The sequence below is a fragment of the Buceros rhinoceros genome, unplaced genomic scaffold, assembly GCF_000710305.1.
Source record: "Buceros rhinoceros silvestris isolate BGI_N320 unplaced genomic scaffold, ASM71030v1 scaffold31332, whole genome shotgun sequence".
Taxonomy (NCBI): domain Eukaryota; kingdom Metazoa; phylum Chordata; class Aves; order Bucerotiformes; family Bucerotidae; genus Buceros; species Buceros rhinoceros.
The window spans coordinates 11,416-32,727 of record NW_010398899.1 but is presented as its reverse complement, the minus strand read 5'-3'; the positions used below and the strand labels follow the sequence as shown (position 1 = coordinate 32,727).

The 21,312-nt window shown below is 45.5% G+C and overlaps 1 protein-coding gene across 1 annotated transcript in view; it reads right to left on the bottom strand.

Annotated features, from left to right (window-relative positions):
• Positions 1 to 18,599, bottom strand: part of SYNPR (synaptoporin) — a gene marked incomplete at its 5' end in the record, with an annotated part of 29,184 nt that extends 10,585 nt beyond the window's left edge. Inside the window, 2 exons of the mRNA XM_010131281.1 lie at positions 1,005 to 1,203; positions 18,475 to 18,599. Coding sequence (XP_010129583.1) covers positions 1,005 to 1,203; positions 18,475 to 18,599 — 324 coding nt within the window. The remainder of the gene's footprint in view (positions 1 to 1,004; positions 1,204 to 18,474) is intronic.
• Between the last annotated feature and the right edge of the window lie 2,713 nt (positions 18,600 to 21,312).

Here is a 21,312-nt window from a genome sequence, read left to right as displayed (position 1 = left end):
ATTTTTCTGAAATCCAGAACTGCCTCTTTCCTTACATCAGTCCTCACTAAACTCCCTCCACCTTCCCTTTGAATTGCTCTCCTCACACCAAGACTTCAGAGAAGTATTTCCTCTACCTGAATGTAACTTTATCCTTGCAGTTACAGAGGAGAGAGTTGCCCATGGAAGGGAGAGTGTGATGCAACCCTGCAGCCCAATGCAGAGACCTGACCCAGCTTCAGCACACCGGAGGATCAGCACGCAGCTGCAGAGCAAGACCAAGGGGCATGCTGCACCAACAGGTAACGGACATCTAGAACAAAACAGCTCCCACTGGCTTTATAGTCTTGATTTATAAGACAGTGAATGCACAGCAGCATTTGATTTTTATCACAAGCCTTCAGGAATCAGTAAAAAGAAAAAAGAAGGCACAAATAGCCATGGCTTGATGGGTGCCTCAAATGACAACTGGAAGGTCCAGAGCCTCATAAACTAGCAGAGAGACACAAACGTGCCAGGAGGTCAAGGCAGTCCTGGCAAACCAGTCACTTAATTCTCCAAGGCAACATAATTTGGCTGAAGCCCACTGTAACCAGCAATAAGCAAGCTCCCTGGTTAGGCTTTTGGTCAGGGACATGGTTTCTTTTATCTGCTAGAATAATGCATAAGATCTCTTCCCTTTTTTTGCCCCAGTGAAGCTCTGCTGTCACAGATGTATGGCTTGGACCCCAATCCAGCAACATGTTCATTATTTGTGTGAACATCATCACCACAGGCAGCAGGAGAGAAGCTGGAATCCCACAAGTACATACAAGATTAGGACTAAATCCCACCTGCCTACAGTCTGTTACCCTTGATGTTAAAAGCTGAGATCACCATTAGGATTAAAAAAAATGGGTGAATGCAGAGATATCTTTGGCACTGGGCCTCGTGCATCTTCCAGACCACACCAAAGCCTCAACCACCAAAAAAAGCAAGAGGTGGCTTTAAACCTACGTCTGAAAGCACTGCAAATGCACACTTACAATTAGGGGCCCTCTGTTGTTTTCACGGTACTTGTTCTGAAAGAAGATATAAACCACAGTGGCAGCCAGCGAGTAGAGGAAGGCGAAGACTGCAATGGTGACAAAGAACTCCGCCGAAGAGGAGAAGTCCCCTATCAAGGAGAGCTTTTCTCGACGCTTGCCTTCACAAGTGGGAACATCGAAATTCACTTGATGCAACCTGGAAAACATCCCAAAGAGCAGTAGGTGAATTTTAGAGAACAGAACCTGCTACCTGAATAAAGATATAAATACATTTGCTCTGTCTCCCTATCTCATTCCTGACACACGTTCATCTCCTGCTTGAAAAACTGGCAAGTGTTCTTGTGGGCTGTGCTCCTCAGAGCTGCTTGTACACGTGAGGTTACATCCATGTGAGCATCTAGGGGAGACTGAGGACCTGAACACATCTTTAAATCCACCTCAGAGAAAAGCTGATGTTCCAATGGCTTGGTACAACCCCCACCTTCCTCTCTGGGGTTTTGCCATGGCAACAACTGAAAAAGGATAACACAAGAAACAATTCAATTCTCGAATTCTTACAGTCAAAGTGGCAGAAAACAGGTCTTATCCTCTCTACTAAGGCCATGGGATACCTGTGTTTGGAAGCTCACAACTTCCTGATGTAAAAAATCGCTTAGTGCACAGCTACCGCGGCTGTTAGCCCATGGGGCTGCGAGCTATACAGTGCCTCTACACTAAAAGCTTTTAAAATTAAGCTGTAGCAGAAATACACAACTTGGGTCAAAGAAACAGTCCTCATGCCCCCGTTTAAGCAGTCAAAGCCCTAACCTTGTACCCACACACTGTTTGCAATCAGCAATGGAGCTAATACATTTGTGGTTCTCTGGCAGCTCCTGCCAGATCCTTCTTTGCTCTACTTATTTCAATTTCTGATTCAGAAAGGGGATCCTTGGAAGGGGTATTTTGACAAGTCCTGTTGCATGGCCCAGATTAGCATCAGTGAGGACACAGGGCCTCAGAGGGATCACCCCGTTCTGCTCCATGCAGGGAGAGCAGAGGGGATGAAGCCAGCAGCACGTTAACAGCAGCAGTTAAAGAAGTTACGACCTGGTACAGGGAAAGGATGAGGCCTCCTGGGAGACATTCCTTGGCTTGAGGGCAATTAATATGTGCAACAGCAAGCCAAGGGCAGCGGCAGCTGTGAATATCTGACTAAATGAACGGTTAGGTCCGCAGAGGAAAACAAAGCACCCGCAACAGAAATCACGGAAGATGGGTTAATGGACATTGGAGGATTACATGACTTTTTGCTTTTCCTGGTCCAAACTAAATGTATCCGAACACGTAGGGAGAACCTTTTCATCAGCAGTTGATGCATAACACAGGTTATCTGCCCTAGGCATTTTCTTCCCTGAGCTTCTGTCACTATTGTAGTGGTGGGATGAAAACAAGAAACATGTCTGCCTAGATTGGGGAGATGAGTGGCAGCTGAGTCCCCTACACAAACACAGCAAAGTCTGATGAAAACTGAACACGAGAGAGACTCTAATGCTCATGATTAGACAGTTTCCTGACTTGGTTTCAAAGCTTCCTGGCATCAGCGCGCACACTGTTCGTCGGGGCTTATTGTTCTTTTCTAAAGGCAGGGGGCAAAGGGGAAGATTTCCTAGTGCCTGTCACGCCAATTCTGCAGCCTGGAAGGAAAGGGACTTTGTTTTAATCATCACCAGGCTTCTGGAAAGATTTGAAATGCATGATTTGCACAGTCTGAAAATAAAGTTTTCTCTGCTTTTCTCATGCACAGCTGCCTGGGTGCTGTACTAACACAGAATGAAAATTTGGAACCTGGTTCAAAACCCCTTGAAAGCAGTGGCAGCCTCTGTGGAGTTCTGGATGACTTAAACTTGGCCCCATCCCTCCTTCCCCAGGGGAATACAATGCTGTGCAGCCAGAGGCTGTACTCAGTCCTCTCCAGGTCTTCGCTCAGGGCGTGAGGCTGGGTTCAAGCCAGGTTTCACCCAGCCCATGGGGCTACACAGCCCAGGACAAGGAGAACCCCCTGGTCTCCCATCCACTGGCAGACCCAGGGTCTCCCTATCAGCTCAGACTTTGCAACTCCGTACAAAGGCATTCAAGGTTGGGGGGGAGGGGGTGTTTATTTTTTTTCCCCTCTCAAACCACCAAATGCTTAAGTAGCCTTTTCTGCTTCTTAAATAATTAACCTTGTTTGCTGTGTTTGATTGGCCACACTCGGGTAACCACAGCTGCTTTCTAAGGGCCCCACTGTGGGGTGCAGTATCCGCTTTTCCAGCTGAGCACATGAGAGGGCTCCCAGCCCCTCATGGTTAGGTCGGGCATTACCATGATGGTGGGAGCTGCACGGTTTTATGTTATCACCTTACACTGCAAATAGGCTTTAGAGAATTGCTCCAGCCCTCACATTGCTCTCACAAGCACAATGGAACTGAGCTGAGCCACATTTAATACAGTCCAATTGCTTTCGGGAAAATAGAAGAAGAACAAGGTAATTCTCCATGCATTTTATTATCTAAAAACACATCTTCAGGGTGGATTTTTCCCCGCCCCCCTGCTCCTCTAGAGCCCTGAAATAACACACCAGGCAACACACAGTGTTGCAAGTAGCAGATCAAACCCCTGCACAGACTAAAGATGGAATAGCTTAAGGAATGTTTCTATCAGTATTTAGACCAGGAGCTGCTGACCACCCCATGTGTTCCCAGCTGGCCTCAGTCACCACAGCCCCATCCAGTTTCATCACCAACAACCCTCCAGCCTTTCTGAAACACAGTAAAGTAGCTGAGACCACTTTCCTTCTCTATTCCCTGTTTTTCTCGCTGCACCTTAGCTTAGTTCTGAATCATAAGCCAGAAAAAAAAAAAGATCATATATTACATTAATATCTCTTGTATCTTCCCATCAGTGCTTTTGTGGCCAAGCACCTGTCAGGGATACCAGATGACAGAAACCTTCCATCAAGTTATTTTTATGCACTTGCTTTTCCTTTCAGATTTCCCCAGCTCTAAGAGGATGTGCAGTAATTGGTGCCTCTTGTGGCCACCTCACCTCTACCCAAACAACTCAGTTGTGCAAAGGGCCCCAAAATAGACCATGACTCAGACCCAGGAAGAGGAGAAAGTGGCAGGGAAGAGAGGTGTGAGCCAGGCCCTAGGGTGGTTAGGGTGGATGCTCACTTCACAAGATGCATTTGAAAAGTTTCTTTAAAGCAGGAGAAGCTCAGTGCCAGAAAATCCAGTTTTACTAATCAAAACCTCTTTGATCCAGAATGGCATCTCAGAGAAAGCTCTGATTTTTCTGCCAGTGTTGCTGAGTCAGCCCTTCTGGGGGCAGGATGGCTTGGTAATGACTCACAAAAGTTAATTGCCTCTACCTCTGCCTCCCACTTTTGATGTAATTCTACCTGTTCTGCCTCTTACTTCCTCTGACTTATTCTTTCACCTTCTCTTATCTCTCATTCTTTACACCCCACCTTTTTCTTCAAGTCCTCCTTGGCCAGGGTCTTCCTGCTGCTGCCTTTCCATCTCCAGCACTGCCCCTGCATTTCACCTTTTCCTCTCCATTTCCTGGTAAAATCAGAGGTCGCAAGAGCAACCCTTTTCAATCACACCCTTTGCGCCTTGTTAACATCTGAGCAGTACTGTTGGGCTGCAGCAGCAGAAGTGATTTTCACTTACCGTGAGTAAGGACACTTTGGTAATAAATTTACCTAATAAGGGAGGAAAGTAATAAAAAACTTGGCTCCCCAAGTTCATCCAAAAATAAGCTGGCCAGTGCTTTTTGCCTTGTATTGTGCTAAGTATTGTTATTAGTTCAGAATTAAAGCTGATGACTCAGGAACGCGACCTTGCATCCCACTCTCAGCAGAGCAGCACTAAGGTTGTCGGCGCTGCTCATCACTGCTGACACCATCCCCTTTGCCTGCTGGGTCTGTTTGCTAACAGCTGCCATTGCCATCCAGGTCTGAACTCCCTTGAGTTCACCTGAACCTGAACCAAGTCCACCAAAGGCAGTTGAGTTTCACTGATGAAGTCACAGTAATTAAGGGCTTCTGAGGTTTCTTCTACCATTTGGCAAACCTTCCGTTGCTGTGGGAAATATGATGACAAGACAGCCGTATTGTCTAGCTTGACAAGATCAAAAGAGGGCAGGAATGTTTTACAGTGGAAAAAAAGGATTTTTACATTGTTCCACAATAGCAACGAGCAGTTACATTTTCAGACACTAATTACCCCTGCTCTGAGAACAATACATGGAGCCAGACAGGCCGAACAAAGCCACAGCTGTTACATGTGCGTAGGGGAGCAGAAGCTGTGGTGTCTCCATGTAAATGTGAAGTTCCCTTCCCTTCCTCAGCTTCCCTAGTACAATATTGAAGCCACAATCTGCTTTTAATTATAGCCTCTCTTTTTTTTGAGCAGCCTAGTTCACCTGATGATCCATGAGTACAGAACAGTCAGAACCAACTGCCCCAAAGACCTGCCTCGTCCCATGTCCCACTCTGCCAGCAGATACAGAAGAACCCGAGCAGGAGAATATGCACCAAGTGATCTAATCTTGCCTGACTCACAAAACCTCCCCCTTTAGTGATATGCGCAGGACTTAGACTTGAAACCAGCAGAACACTCTATTAAGTGTGCGCTCAAGTATTGATGAACCAGCACTGATTTCCCTCCTGGGCTTTGGTCAATGCCTGGATTAATAAATAACATAAAGTTCTGCCTCCAAAAATTCTCAATGGGGGTTACTGTTTCTCCATTCCTTTACTAGTGGGAGAAACAGGCAAGAAAAGCTATTAGTTTTGGCAGCTTGTCCTGTTTTCTGAAAAGAGTATCTTGTAATCCACCCCCCCACCTGTCTACAACATGCTAGAGCAAAATCTGCAACACCCATGCGTGTGCTTGCAAGAATCCAGAGACCCACTACCCTTCCACCGGGCTTTATTTCCCCCTCGCTTGTTTCTGGTAGTCAAACTATCAATTCTATTTACCATCTGCAAAGCAATGAGAGAAATACACCACTGGAAACTAGTTACTGCAGGTAGTGCTCATGGGGAAATCTGTTGTAAAATGTTTATCTTGGTGGATAATCTCCAAAATGAGGGGAAAATTAAATTGCAGAACACAGTAGTGAAATGCTGAAACACACAGGGCCCCTTAGCCAGTCAACATGCTCTGGCAAAGCACGAGAATGTGACAGGAGGTTCACCTGCCCCTCTCTGGGATACAAAGCAAAGGCATTTCTTCCAGTTAGCCCTGGAGATACAGCAGCTCCCTTGTTTCAGAGGGCTGTGCTAAAGTGCTTTCACACCAGTGCCTCCAGCCAGCCAGGCCCTGGGCAAATGCCCCTTCGAGGAACCAAATATGGATTTTTTTTTTGGTAGGGTTAGTGGAAGAACACTAATAAATAGAAGCCTTTCCTCTCACAGAAGAGCTCATCATTCCCATAAGACTTCCCTAGAGATGTTACTTGCATGAAGAAAAATACTTTAAAAGTAACCTTTAATACTCAGGTAAAAGTAGACATTTGTCTGAGAAGGAATGGTCTTTAATAATAACAAAAATTGAGATCCATTGTCTCTTCCAACACTTCACAGCCTGTTCTCAAAGAGGAAGCAAGGCACGCAGTGCTCCTCACAGCAAAGAGCACTTCCCTCAGCATCCCCACATGCTCGGTGCTAACTCCTGGCTGGCTGACAGGCTGCCTGCACAGCAAGGAACAGGCTGCCTCCCGCCCGCTGGGAGGATGGAGGGAGCTCAGCTCTGCAGCTTTCTCCTCCTGCCCCAGATCTGCTCTCTGAGGACAGACTCCTGAGGGGAGGGAACCCTGCAGCAACAAAGCCACTCTACAAGCTCTCATACGCATTATCTACTCTTGCAGAGCGAGAGCAGCTGCCCTCAGTCCATGTATTTTGCTATTTTGCTAATTATTACCATCATCCATAATTCCCGAGGATCTGAATCTTTGCACCCAGGTTTCCTTGAGCTGTTGAAGTCAGTCTCTTTTTGAGACAGCCAGCCTGTTAATACCGCATTTGATCTGTTTGAAGTCATTAATGCTGAAGTTCTCTCCAGCCCTTCAAAGTCCAATAGCCAAAATGCTGGTAGAGCCCTGAACAGCTGGGTGGATGGGATGGACTTAGCCCAGCAGCAGGACAGCACGTACCACAGAGGAGACAGCTCCCTGGCCCTTTTGCACTTCTGATGTTCTGGCAAAACCAGTTTTCCACCCCTTTGCTAACTGCATCAAGACTGTTTCTCACCCCAAGCCTGCACCCTAACAGCTCTTCTCCCAGGATAAAGGAATTTACTCAAGCACTGTCATGCCCCACCTTTCTCACTGCCCATCTGCCATGGCAGACATCCCAGCGCTGCCTGCGTATGCCACAGCCACTGGAAACTGTCAGGTGCTTATCCACATTTCCTAACTGACCCAGCAACCTTCTGTATCTCATTCCACCAGTCCCCAAAAAACAACACCCGCTCCAGACTCCCCGGCATCCAAAGACGCCTTCAGTACTTCCCTCTCCATCTCCTCCCCTTCCAGAGGAGCAGCACATGAGTTTCTACATACCTATCCCTATAAAATCAGTTAATTTTTCTCTGGAGACAGAAAAAAAAAATTTCCAGCTGACTCAGCAATCCAAGCTTGATCTTTTGTTTCTTTGCTTTCTAGAGGAAGAAACAATACAGTTTGCTGATCAAAGAGTATTCCAAAGTATTTCACTTTGAACTTTTGTCCTCTCAATGAAATCTCTCAACTCCAAAAAAAATCTCAAATCCCATATCCCTCTAGAATTATTCCATGCTATCAGTACTGTAGAAAATAGTACTGGCCAAGTACTGTTTTAGTAGGACAAGCTGTCAGCCACAGTTGCTGTCTCAACACACCACACTGTGTGCTGGGAGAGGTGGTCTTTACCCCAGAGCCGGTAGCTCAGAGCAGGGACGCTGCAATGCCTACCCAGAGCATCACGATATGCAAGCCATCTTCTCCGTCCCTCTCCAGTTCACATCTCTTCTGTTAACCTGGCAAGTCAGAGATCCTCTGAGCTGCTCAGTTCTCCAGAAGGGAAGCTACAAACCTGTTTTGAGGACGGAGTCTAATGACATTGGAATAGGAACAACCCTAGCAGCGGTGGGGAGAGGGCACCGATGCCACATCTGCAGTTTGGGATCCCTCTTGCAGGACACACTCCCAGTGATTATGTTCACAAAGCTCTCAGAAAACAGCTTGTGCAATAGCTTCACCACACTCTGGGAGGAAGAAACATCCCGGCCGCATGCCAGCCGTAGCAATGAACCTCCCCAGACTGCGCACGTAACAGTAATGCAAGCCCTAGTACTTCACCGTAGCACCAAAAAGGAAATAAAACTGCTCATTATAGAACACACACTGCCGGGAGCGCTCAAAAAGCTGAGTGGGTGATCCCAACCCTACTTCCAAGCCTAAATCCAGACCCAGATTTATCTCCCGAGATATTTTCACACTCTTCTCAGAAACACACACTTTTCCCGGCTGTGCAAGCAAAGCATAGTACTCCAACATGCTCCACTGGTCTTTACAAACCCAAATACCTTCCCAAATTGGGTACTTAGATCCTTTGTGGTACATACTGGTGGCGCTGCTCTCTGATATCCCTTTACTGAGGGTAAAGGGTGCCCTTCTTGTGGTGAACTGCTTCCTAGTCAGTGGGAAGCTTAGCTACTACCTCTGAAGGAAGGTAACCCCTGATTATCTTAAAAAGAATCATCATGTCCATGGAACAACACAAATCAGGAGGCCTGCAAATGCCACAGGCACGTATTTACATTGCTACATACACAACTGTTCAGTGTTACCGGGTCCCGCCATGAGATCCCGACTGAACCCGTAGCTCTGATGTCCCTCCTGCTGCCCTCTTCTCTGGACTGATACAGGAATCAGCTTCCAAACTAACAAGGCTCTGTCAGAGCAGAACAAAAGCATTTGGAGAAAAATCTACAAAAACCTACATCTAGAGATAAAGCATAAGCAATAGAAAGCATAAAGCAAAGGCTAAAAAACAGTCACTGAATCTAAGACCATTTCTGAGAAGTGGGTGTACCAAATCCCTGGGCAGTGCTTTCTCATGGAGCAATGTGGGACTGCTGAGCCCTCCTTCCTGCACCCCAACACTCTCTGCTGCTGCTCACATCGGTTCTTATCACTTGTGCCACCTCCAATCCACCCTGCCTTCCGCAATCAAATGGGCTACGAACTCCAGGTACAGCCAATCCAAATTCTTGGCCATCACCCGATGTTCAGCCAGAACCACCTGAAAGCATAAATCTTTTGTCCTCTGAGCAGCAGCATTCACAAACAGATTTATCTAGGTCTATAAACCCTGAAAGCAGCAATTTCAGCTCCAAGATCAGCTGAGATAAATGCAAGAGCAATTACAGAAGATGCAGCAACATTTATGCCTTTGTATTGTATTTTAACACTTTGTATTTTAACTATAATTTTCCCAAGCACATTGTCCTAAGGTAAAGCAATCAAATTAAATCCTCTGAGGGGTTTTATGGCATGACTAAGAAAATTCCCGGTCAAGATAATTTCTTTCAAAGTGCATGTCAAATCCTTTTCTGAGGGAACCTCGAATTGTGGCTAAGCAGCACACAGGGCAGGAGCCAAGGCAGATCTGCAGGTCTGCTGACAGACCTACGGACAAACTGCCAGCACCTTGACACTGAGTAATCCAGAAAGTGTCACTTCTGAGAATCCAGACAGGTCAGTAAAAGGTGCCTCACTGAGTGGGGCTGTGCTGGAGTCTATTGAGTAAGAAGAAATATTGTATTAAACTCTTGGATAAATAAATCCATGTAGAATCCAGGTGTGAGAGGAGACCAAAGACACCCCACACACCCAGTTCCCTACAATCCCACGGAAACTTTCAGAGCTGTGCAGCAAACATGCTCAGGAGGAGGGAAAAGAGGAAGGACATGTGTTTGATTGTCTTCTAGCTGGGTCACCACATGCTGTCTGGGGTACGGGATCAAACGGCAAACAAAGCAAAGCCAAAGGGTTTCTGCTTTGGTTGCTTCTGTCCTGGCAGCATGAAAATGCGCAAAAAGAAATTTGCAAGGGAAGTTGTAAAAAGTCTTGACTTTCAGAAAAAGCCTTTGTGGCAGGCACAGATAAAACACCATCACTGCACAATACCCCAGAGACTAGTCATGAATATATATTAAAAAATCAAATTGTGAAAAAGCTGCATGTATTAACAAATCCAAAAGTGACTTTCACTTTAAGAACAAATGCTGGCTAAAGTATTAATGAAGAATTTTTCTGGCACTAAAACAGTGTTAAACATAAAATACAGCCTCTACGAAGCAAAATAAGCCAGTCGGGATGAATACCATCCAAGTTCATCCAGAATCCAATTATTTTGAGTGCCAAAAGAAAAGCTTCTACAATTTAAAGACTTAAGAAGCAGCTCCCTTCTCTACAGCAGATACCATCTCCGGAAAGCCACCACCACTTTCCTTGCCCATTTACTTTCCAGCCAGCTGCATGTCCGTGAGCTCTGTGTTTGTGCAATGTTTGTGCCTGGATGTTGTAAGACAACAGCTGACCAGGCTGAAGAGTTGCAAAGCATGACAACCCTCCTCTACAGCTCAGCACTCAAGGACATGTTTGCTTCAAGTTTTAAGAGATTAAAAACCACAAAGTAGAAGCTAGAGAACACTGAGGGTAGTGGCGTCTGAGAAGACCTCAACATCTGGAAAAGTGATCTTGTCTGCAGAGCTGCTGCCCCACCACAAGCCTGCTGGCTGGAGCAATCAGCCTCTCCCTGGCTGTGCAACGAACTGGGGTCTTCATGGCTTTACAGCTGTTGGCAGGCAGACCTTCTCCTCAGACAGCTCAGCAGATCACTATGCACAGCCCAGGACACCAGCAGCATGAACGAGCAAAGACTTTGCCACCTATGTAGCCACCCCTGGGCTGTGGTTTCTCAGCTGGTGACAAAATAGTTTGGCACAGAAGCTAGGCCATAGAGATCAGCTAGCAAATTGTGGGGCGGTGGATGATGCCTTCCCCCACGGGACACGGCACAGCAGTTGTGCCAAGGGTCACACGCACAGGGTCAGCCTCAAAGAGAAGGCAAAGATGTGGCAGTATCAGATTTCTGGTGGTTTTCTAAAGAACTCACGCAGGAACAAAGCGTCAAATGACTGGAAGCATCTTCCAGACCCTCACTGGTGGTAAAAGGGTACTTGCATTTATCCACATTTCAAACAAAAGCTCAGACTGGCAGTAATAACCATTCTTTGGCCAAGTTGCCAGTCTTGAAGATTTCTACAAAGTGGGTTTTGAAGACTAATTGGGGTCAGAAAGAGGCCCTCAAAGCTAGAAAAGCCACAAAGTCATCCTTATTTTTATCTATTATAATCAGACCAGCAATGATTTGGTCAAACTCCCTGACAACAGGAACTAAATTGCACATTGCACTGACACAGCCACTACTGCAGACCACGGCTGCCCAAGTACAGAGGCACAGACATCGTCTCCCATTCTCCTCTCTCTTGATCTAAAGACAGTATTCCCAGAGCCACTGTGGTCCTTGATGACCCATGGACACTGGAGAATACTGATTTGCAGATTTTAATTATTTCAGTAGTCTGTAGCCATCCACAAATAAATAAAAATCATACCAGGGCTCTGAATTATGGCATTCCCTCATTAATAAACACTAGAGCTGGCTGCAAAAATGTGAAATATTCTTTCCTGTTAAAAAACACATTAATTCAAAGCTGAAAAGAAATATTTAGGATCATCTTTTCCCCAGCCCAGGAGACACAAAGAGCAAACAGCTCTAAGCAAGCCAGTAGCTCATTGATTAGAGTGCTCAGCTTGGCTACGCAAGCTCCACGTTCAGGTTGCACCGAGGCAAGTCCGTGGGCAGAGACTTGACCAAGGTCTATGACGCCTTCTCCACCAGGGAAGCCATGTGCTGGGGCCATACTTTAAATAGCTCAGGAACTCCTTGTGTTCATGTCACTATGCAATAAAATCTTTTTACTACATTTCCATTTGGAAAAAAAAGATTTTTAAAAAATGAAGCTGCAATTTTCTGGACAGCCCTATGAATTACCAGAATGTACAAATCACATCTAAAAAAATAATAATGTCTGTAATTTGTAATAAAAAATACAGCTTAATGCTTCAGTCTGCTTCGCATCAGTAGGTCACATCAAATATGAAGAATCTTTTGCGAAGGTGTCACAATTAGAGATATCTGTATCCTGAAGGATTTATTTCCCAAATTTTGCTCATCAGGATGCAACATTAGGCTCCTCACTCCCATCATTTCCAGTTTCCACTAACAGCAGTTAAAACCTAGAAGTCCTTGTTAGGCAAATCTATTCAACAAGAAGCCAAAATTAGGTACAAAAAGCACTGCTGAGTTCAGGGTTTGAAACTGTTGCAGAGGATAATTAGAGCCATGACCAAGCCCTTAGTGCCCATCCTAAAGAGACCGTTTATGTAACTGGGGTATTGATGAAAACCTGCAGCTTCGCTGGTGTATTTTGAACACCTTTCCTTGACAGTTCAGGTGCTCACAAGACGAGCTGGTCACAATTTGGGAACAAAAGGGACTAAACTGATGCAGCTTTCACAGACCAACCAGCTTGTGTTCTCCACTGCTGCATTCCACCCAGTCACCCCCCGAACTCCTGTCTGCGCAAAAGCACAGCTTTTCAAACGGCACCAAGTTTTGGTCTAAGGAATTCCAGGATGGAGAATGTTTCTCCCTTGGCCAAGCTGCAGCAGGTCATGCAGAGTTTAACCAGCACCTCTCACCTTCCCAGGAGCTCTGCCAAATCCACCTGGCAACTGGGGTGTCTACACTCTGGCACAGAGCACACCTGAAGCCAGCGAAATTTCTGCTGGCTCGCTTTTGCATCCATCTACCCACAGAAGTGTTATGAGGCTGCAACTGGCCTTTGCAGACAGGGAATCTTCCGTGTGATGAACACATGCAAAACGAAGCACAAACCTTAGGGATTCTAACAGCCTAGATGACTTTATTCCTTCCCTCAACCAGTACAGCTGTCCAAGACAGCTGGGAGGAGAGCCTGCCATAGCTGCCTGAAAGTCAGCATTGCAGGCAGCTGTTCAGCTCAGAGGCTTCCTATTCATCAGCAGCTCCTGGTCTCCCAGCTATAACAGACATTTATAATCTTTTGGACAACATGTTTTCCACCAAATTCTGAAGCAAGATTTACGACAAATGGATTGAAAAAAGAAGACTGGCACACTCTGGCACAGCAATGTGCTAATATTAACAGAAGCTTTTTCCAAAGAAAGATAGTTGCAAAGCATAAAGTTAGCTACTTTCTCCTTAATTATCATCTGTAGCTTCTGAGTAGGCAATTTAGATGTGGCTGTTATATTTCAAATTAAAGACTACCCTACCCACTGCATGCAGATGAGGCATGTGCTTTAAAGGGTGCTCAATGGGAATGTCTTTATCCAAATAAGATGCTCAGACAGTGAATAAGAAGTTCCTATAAAATATAATTTCATCGTCCTTCATAGACCAGGATTAATTCAGGAGAGTTTTACTAACATGCTGGAATGATACTAACAGGTCATTTAATATGAAATGGAAAATGACAATTGTTTTGCTCACTGCTACAATTCAAAGACATGTACAGACATATTCTTCTGGCAGGCTCTCCTGTTAGCACCGCCACACAATCCCAATCCGTGCCACTAGTAACTGCGGCTCAATTCTCCTTACACCTATGCACACACTTACCTCAACCATTGGTATTCAAAATTTAATCATGAGATCTTCTGAGCCAGTACTTTGAGTACCTTGCAGGATGAATGCCACAAGAAAAGGAGATACTTCAAAGGAATTCCCACACAGCATTTAGCTTAGGGGTACCCTGTGTATGTAGGCTGGATTAAAGCACCTCCAAAAGCTAAAGGCAAAGAGATTTTAGTTCAGGGTCTCCCTCAAGACTTACGGACTTCAGCACACTTAAGGGACTGTACTGAAACGCTCCTCCTGTCCCATCGCACTGCAGAGCCCTGCAGCCCAGCCCCGCGGCTCCTGCTGCTCAGCCCTGCCCGGGGCACTGCAGCATCACCCTAGAGCCAGGGTCTGAGCGAGGCATTCCTCCCTTGGTCAGGACAGCGACTTGCAGAGGCGACACCACCACAGAGCAGCGGGTGATACTAGCAGAGAACGCCTCTGGCTGGCAGTGCGCTGCCTGTCTGTGCAGCACAGCATCATGAGAGTGTCTCTGCTGTGCAAGCTTCCATTTAAATCAGCAGCTGAAGAAGCCCAAACATTTCAGTGCAACTCTGTCAGTTACAAGAAAAACATGAGGCTTAACATGAACAATTATGTAGCAAAAAGATCTTCAGTGCAGACTGAGTAAGTCAAGGCTGACAACTGAGCTGGCAACCCAAAAAAGAAAAAATTGCTTTTAGAATGATTGTTTAAAAAGCACCTTAAAATGATGAATACCAGCAACAAATACGTGCACAGTAGGTGCACTAGTCAAGCACTTACTAGCAAAGAAAAACCAATGAATAGCAAAGTACATGATACAAATATTGCTGGGATCAGAAGAAAATAAAACCAAACAAATAAGACCTTTTGCCAGGACCCTCACTACAAAAAAAATATTGCTTCAGGGCACTTGGATGAGTGACAAACCTGATCTGAAAGGGTGATGGACAGTGAGAGGAACAAATAATTCCAAGATGCTGATTTTTGTGCCCCACTCAAAGAATCATTACTGGGGTGAGGGTCAAGCTGATGAACACACTAATGTGTGCCAAATTTGCAACAGATACTGTATCAAGCACAGACCCTAATGCTGAGAATAAAACTGCTAGTGTGGGACCAGAGATGTTTTTGTCATATTTGAACTTGTAAAACTTTTGAAATACATACACAGGCATGCAGAAGAAAGGCCGATTTGTGCTTTAAAGCATCAGGAGGGAAAGAAATCCTTTGTGTAGTTGTAGATGGAAAAGCATCCACCTCACCTCCTATTCCAGGAGAGATGATGGAGACAGATTTGGGTTCAATTACTCAGCAGTGATGGAGAGACTCCTCTGTGGTTAGTGCACTCCAGGAGCACAAGCCCCGGCATGGGGTATCCTTCAGACAAGGAACAGCTCTGCCTCCCCACACTCCTGCCACACAACAGCTCCTCTCAGGTACCCACCACACAGGCTTTTCTCTGAAGAGATCGCTTCTCCCAGTGAGCATAAGCACCACTTCACCAGATTTCTCTGATGGCCTTCTGTAGTGATCAACATACTTATCTACACTTCCTCACTTCTCTCTTTTCAAAGGGCAAATGAATTCAGGTCCAGAATTAAACTGGGAGAAATGTGATTCTGGCAGAAATGAGAAACAACCGCCTTGTGCTGGGGCTTTCTTTGGAGTTTTTTTTGGTGCTCCACAAGTTCTGGCTGCCAGAGTTACAATGGCAGTAAGATAATGCAGGAGCCAAGCACAACTATCTAACCATGGCTTTAAACTAGTATTAATTTTCTTGGTTTTTAACTCTATGCATCTTGATTTTCAGCTGTACAGCTCCTGTCTGCTGGAGCTAGTGACTTCTCTTGAATCCATTTACATTGTTTTTGCAGACTTTTGCAGGTTGTAGGTAGGGGCTGAGAAAAATCTCACTAAAAAGGTTATGGAGATGCTCCATGGTTTGCAGGAGCATCTGGAGCTACCTGCTGTGGAGCGCAGTCCTTCTTCAGTACATTCAGGACGGACCTGGAGCTACAGGAATCGCTGGTTTGACGTCAGCTTGGCAATCAGTATGTTCCAATCACACAACCCCAGACCCAATCAGGACTGGTTCTGCCCTCCTGCACCCTCCCTTTCTTTACGTAAGCTGACCTCTGGGGTCCATCACAAGTGCAATCCCCCTGCTCTCAGTCTGGAAAACTCCCCTCACATTCTGATACTGCTTTAATGGGAACATTTTCAGGCTGCTTCTACCTCACTTCCAAAACAACCAAGTCCTCTTGCTTTGCCAAGCTGTCCTGTTGAGCCTTACAATTTTACTTGCTCAAATCCCTTGACACTTAGTCAACAACTAGCCAAGGTCTGGCAGTTCAGCTTCTAGAAGAAATCAAAACCTTAAACTCACAGCAACAGGAAGGAAAGCAGCTGGTAGCGTGGCTGCATGGCTTTCTTCATTTCAAGCCATGCTGGCAGACAGAGCTCATAAAAAGCAGCTCTCAGGTATTCCACTGCTTCAGTGTCATTGCTGACAGCAACAACAGCACTGCAGTGTCAGATGCTCAGCAGCATCTCTCCTTCCACCTACACCCCCCCCAGCTGTCAGCCAATAATCAGAACGCTGAAGGCATTTGAGCAGAAAATCTGAGTGTGGACTTATTCAGACTGGGATGCAAGACAACTGGTGGAAAATTCATCCTACCGACACAAAGCCTACACGCCCTTGCAGGCAGAGGAGTGTCAAGATCACAGTCTCGACGAGGAAGCCTGAACCTAAGATGTGCCTGCTTTTTCCAAGGGTATCAACGTTATCTTTCCAAACTAATCTCACTTCTGTTTTCAGAGCACTCCCTCTCCACTCTGTGGAGGGAGCACTGGAGAAAAGCAGAAAGAACAAATTCTTCAGGAAGTCACAGGAATACTTAGATAAAACAGTAAAATGACACCAAGCTCCACAGGTAGCTGTGGGTCAGATTCTCCAGGCACACATCTCCTACCCTACGTAGTGTCTTTGGACACTTTCTACACACGCCTCAGGTATGCATCCAAAATTCCAAATGGCATAAAACCCAAGTACCTTCATGCTTTTCCAAAACACCAGCTGTGAAGTGTCATCTCCTTTCTCACTTGCAAATCACAGGTATATTTACACCGCATGGCCAGCCATCCCCCTGCACGTGCCACATGCCCCGTCTGTGCTCCCCCAGCTGGGAGCCACACAGTTGGAGGGCCAGCTACAGCCTCAGTTGGATCCCTTCTGCAAATAAACCCTGTCCCGCACCATCTTTCCATCATGCTGGAATGTTACCATTACCCAGCAATTATTTTCAGTTTTCTAATAAGCAAGACTGTGGGAAATCGCAGATCCAGCCACTTCCTTGCAGAAGCAATGGTCAATGTGCCTGCTAAAACACCAGCAGATACTTGCTGGCTACTTCTCTGTTTTATTAACTTTTAACAAAAAGTACTGTTTTATAATCATGCAAATTGAAAGCACTTTACTGTAGGGTGTATTCTACAACGGGTGCTGGAGAAACAACCTATTTGGAAGTGAATCACATGACAAATTCACATAACTCAATTTTCAGGATTCTCATACATACTAAGCAGAAATGAAAGAAAACACAGACAAGTTCAAGGCAAAAAAAACCAAACCCAAACCATTTGTAATACCAGGAAACATGCCTCTTTGGAGTAATAAACGTGTGTCAAGGAAGAATAACAGTTCAAGTATCAAATTCAGTTTCCATTGTTTGGAAGGTGCTGTATTTCAGAACACATTAAAGAAGTAGATGCTATTACATTTGGTCTCTGCATAGCAATCATAAGCAAAACAGCACACGATTTCCCAAGCAAGCAAAGTAATTGTAGAGTTATAGTGTACTAGGCTTGAGATTGGATTATGCATTCTTCTCTTAATCACCTCAATTCCTTGAAGAAATCACTTATACAGAAGTGAAAGCTCTCCAAGAGCGGACTTGGCATCTTTAAGAACAGAAGACTGTGGATGGTCTTTTGAAGCAGGATCCTAAATGGCATGAACATTTTCTATATATATACACACGTATATAACCTCGCCACAGCTTTCAGACATACTTGAACATAAAATCTGCCTTCCTAAGTCACTAGGTCCCAGGGTTTACAGTATTCTGCACCAAGAGATGCAGACAGGCAATTAGTAAAATTCTCAAAAGCATTTCAAAATCATAGTTCAAACTCCTCTTGTCTTTTGCTTCCCCTTCCCCATGGGATAGCTCTTCCACATCCTTGCTACTCCAACGGTCAGGAATCCTCCCTCATTTCCAGTATTAGTTAAATGCTACATTAATTAATGGATATTTTATACCCATTTTTTTCTTAGGCTGATATGTTTTTGTTCTTTTTCCTTGTCTGCTGTTTTCCACTTCCTGAGCTGCCCTGGCCATTACAGGGCTCTGGATGCCCACAACTGCTCTCTTCTCCCTCACTGAGCTCCCATTCCCCAGCAGTTCCCAAGGCCCCATCCATACCAGGCCTAGCCCAGTTCATACCTCCTGCACACCCAGAGCCTAGACACCATCGTGAGGAGAATTCAGGAGCCCCAGATTGGTGCTTAATCAAAAGCTGCTATAAATGATGGGAAACCCCACCGAGAGGGGGCTTCGCATCAGCCCCAATGCCTGCCTCTCTGCAAACGACCCGCCACGAACCAAACGGGGTTACCTGAAGGGGTAGGCAAAGGCTATGTCAATGTTGAAGTCACTCTCTGACTTGTTTGCACAGTCCACACTGAGGCGCAGTCCTCCAGAGTACCCACCGCATGTTGCAAATGCAAAGATTGCAAAAAGCTGTCAAAAACAAACAACATTTTTATTTTATTTCGTTTCAGCAACCACCACAGGCAGATCCATGCAGCAGCTCTCACCGCAGGTCAGGTTATCCATCCCTCAGCGCATTCAAAGCATCAACGTACATTACTCCTGCACCCTTCCCGAAAGCAAATACAAAGGACCACAAACCATGAAGCTCTGTTGCCACGGGTAGACAGAAACATCACCATTTGTGCCAGGCTTCTCAGTCTTCCCCTCCCCTCCCGTCCACACCCCATTTGGGATTCACAACCCCAGCAGCTATTTAAAGCTTGGAAGAGAAGGATGAACATTGACCGAGCATAATGAGTCAGTTTTAACCCAAATAAAACACTGGCAGAAATATTTCTAAGGAACAGCCAGGAGTAGCAATAGCAGATCAAGACAGTTCACGTGGTCACCATCCCATCACATAGCACAACACAGAATCGTGCTGCCCCTCTTCCATTTCATGTATGACTTGGAAAAAACCCACAATAGTATTTTGATTATTTTTCCTAAATTACTAGCAGTAAACTGACACTCAGCAAAACAGAATAAAACCCTCAAGACTCAGGATAAGCTCAGGGAAACCGGACAGGAACAAAGAGCCTGGGTTGTTCTGGTGCAAATCTGTACCAGCTCTAAATCTTCCAGGAGAAGGTGAAGGAGATAGTGCACAGGCCAGAGACACATCAGCATTTATATTCATATCAAGGGTTCAGACAGAGGAATTGGAAGCAGGCATGGGTGTCTTAAAATGACATTGATGTAGGCTTCTTTGGAACACACTGTGCAGAAGTGGGGACAGCTTATTTATGCAGTTGTAATTTAAATTAAAGGACAGGCTAGATCTGAAGTAGCTCCATCAGCTTTAAGGTTACTCCGAGATCTACAGTGGGACAGATAAGGGAAATGACAACTAAACACCTGATCCCAGACACAATTAAATGAGCTAAAAGTCAGCAACCCAGAGGAAACAAACTGTGCACATCTGGAAAAGAAAACATGGTCTTGGACACTGAAAAGTTAGACAGCAAGCAGATGTAACGGCAAAATAAAGGTCTGAATGATTCAGTAAAAGCAATATGGAAATGTAACAAATAGAAAAAAAAATAGACCTGTCCTTGCTGCTCTGCGAAACATACCATTAATCTTAGTTCTCCCAATTCACAGCATGAGCAGAGCCAGGCGTTTCAGCAGCCTCCTCAGACTTCAGCTGTGTACGAGCATCTTTTCCCCAGACACTGCCAGGTTACAAGGGTGACCCCTGAGCACTGGGGCAGAGAGATCCTCCCCGGCTACAAGATGACGTGCTGAGCACAACGGAGCACAGAGAATAACGGGAGAAAAATGCAAGTTCCCATGCTGTTACTCCCTTCCAACGTGACCAAAGCATATCACCAAGGATAGATTTGCAAAGGTATTTAGGTGCCCAACCATAAGGAAAGTGGAAAGAAGCTTTGACTGAATCAATTCTTCATGCTGAGCTCACTAAAAAAAGGGAAAGCTGAACTTTACTGCGAATTGACTTGTTAAATAAATGTTTCTACTACAACTTGAAGAGTGTTCCTTCATCTTCAGCTAGACACTTCCACTGTGAATACAAGAAGTTTCTGCTGTTACATGTAGTGCAGCACTGCAAATCAGTATTAATCACCTCAGTTTAATTCGTGAGGTGATGTCAGAGAACAATATATTAAGGAGAACAGGAAAGTTTAGTGCTGACCTGCTTTCTGGCCTAATTAATGGAGTTGCAAATGCAAGTGTTTTGCAGATGCACAGGGAGACACAAAGATTAACGCAGTGATATATAAAGAGGGAACTGAAGGGCTGTGGAGTGAGATGGACCTGCCATAAAGGAAGAGCCATCACCTCTCAGCTACAGCTCTCAGCATGGGGACAAGCAGAAGAAAGATACGCAACTGAAATGCGTCACCTTTAATCAAGTATTGAAAACCAACATATATGTGTCACCACATTTATTCGCCAAGGCCATGGAGCCATGTCCCCAAACACAGCTCTGGCTATTCCTTCTCAAAAAGGATCTCCTCCAGAGTTCCTAGTTTTTCCTCTCTCCTATTGAGAGCATCTTTGACAGCAGACTCAGGCCCCACAAGCCTCAGCCCCTCCAGGCAGTTGAGACCTACCCCTTACTCACACTTTACTCACATTCAGTAATTAATCAACCAGAAGCTTTTCAGATGCTTTCACTCATTCAGCAAATGCTTCAGCCTCCTCTCCAGTCACAACCCCCCAGAGCCACTCACCAGTTTCTATCCTTACTCAGCACACACTCTGCTACAAGCAGCCAGGCAGCATCCTCAAAAAAGGGCAAGGAAAAAAAAAAAGACCCAGCTGGAGATTTTTATACCAAACTTCAGCAAGCCCTCAGCCAACCAGAGTGTGGCTCTTTGCCATGGCTGGATCAGATGCTGCTAACAGCTGGGATCACCCAGCTGCCAGTAATGCCCACTGGTCCCCACAGCTGTGTGCTGAGGCCATGCAGCACCTTTTGGACACATATTTATGTTTTGCATTGCAGGAGAGCAGGGTGAGGGCCCTGGATCAATGGTATTTCCCCAGGGTATCTCGGACAGGCAGCAAGCATAATTCTACTCTTACCCAAGTTTTTTCCCCCAAGTTTTGCTGCTTTACATAGTCAGTGGAGCGCCTGGTGCAACAGGGCAAGATTTATTTGTTGGGTTTTGCG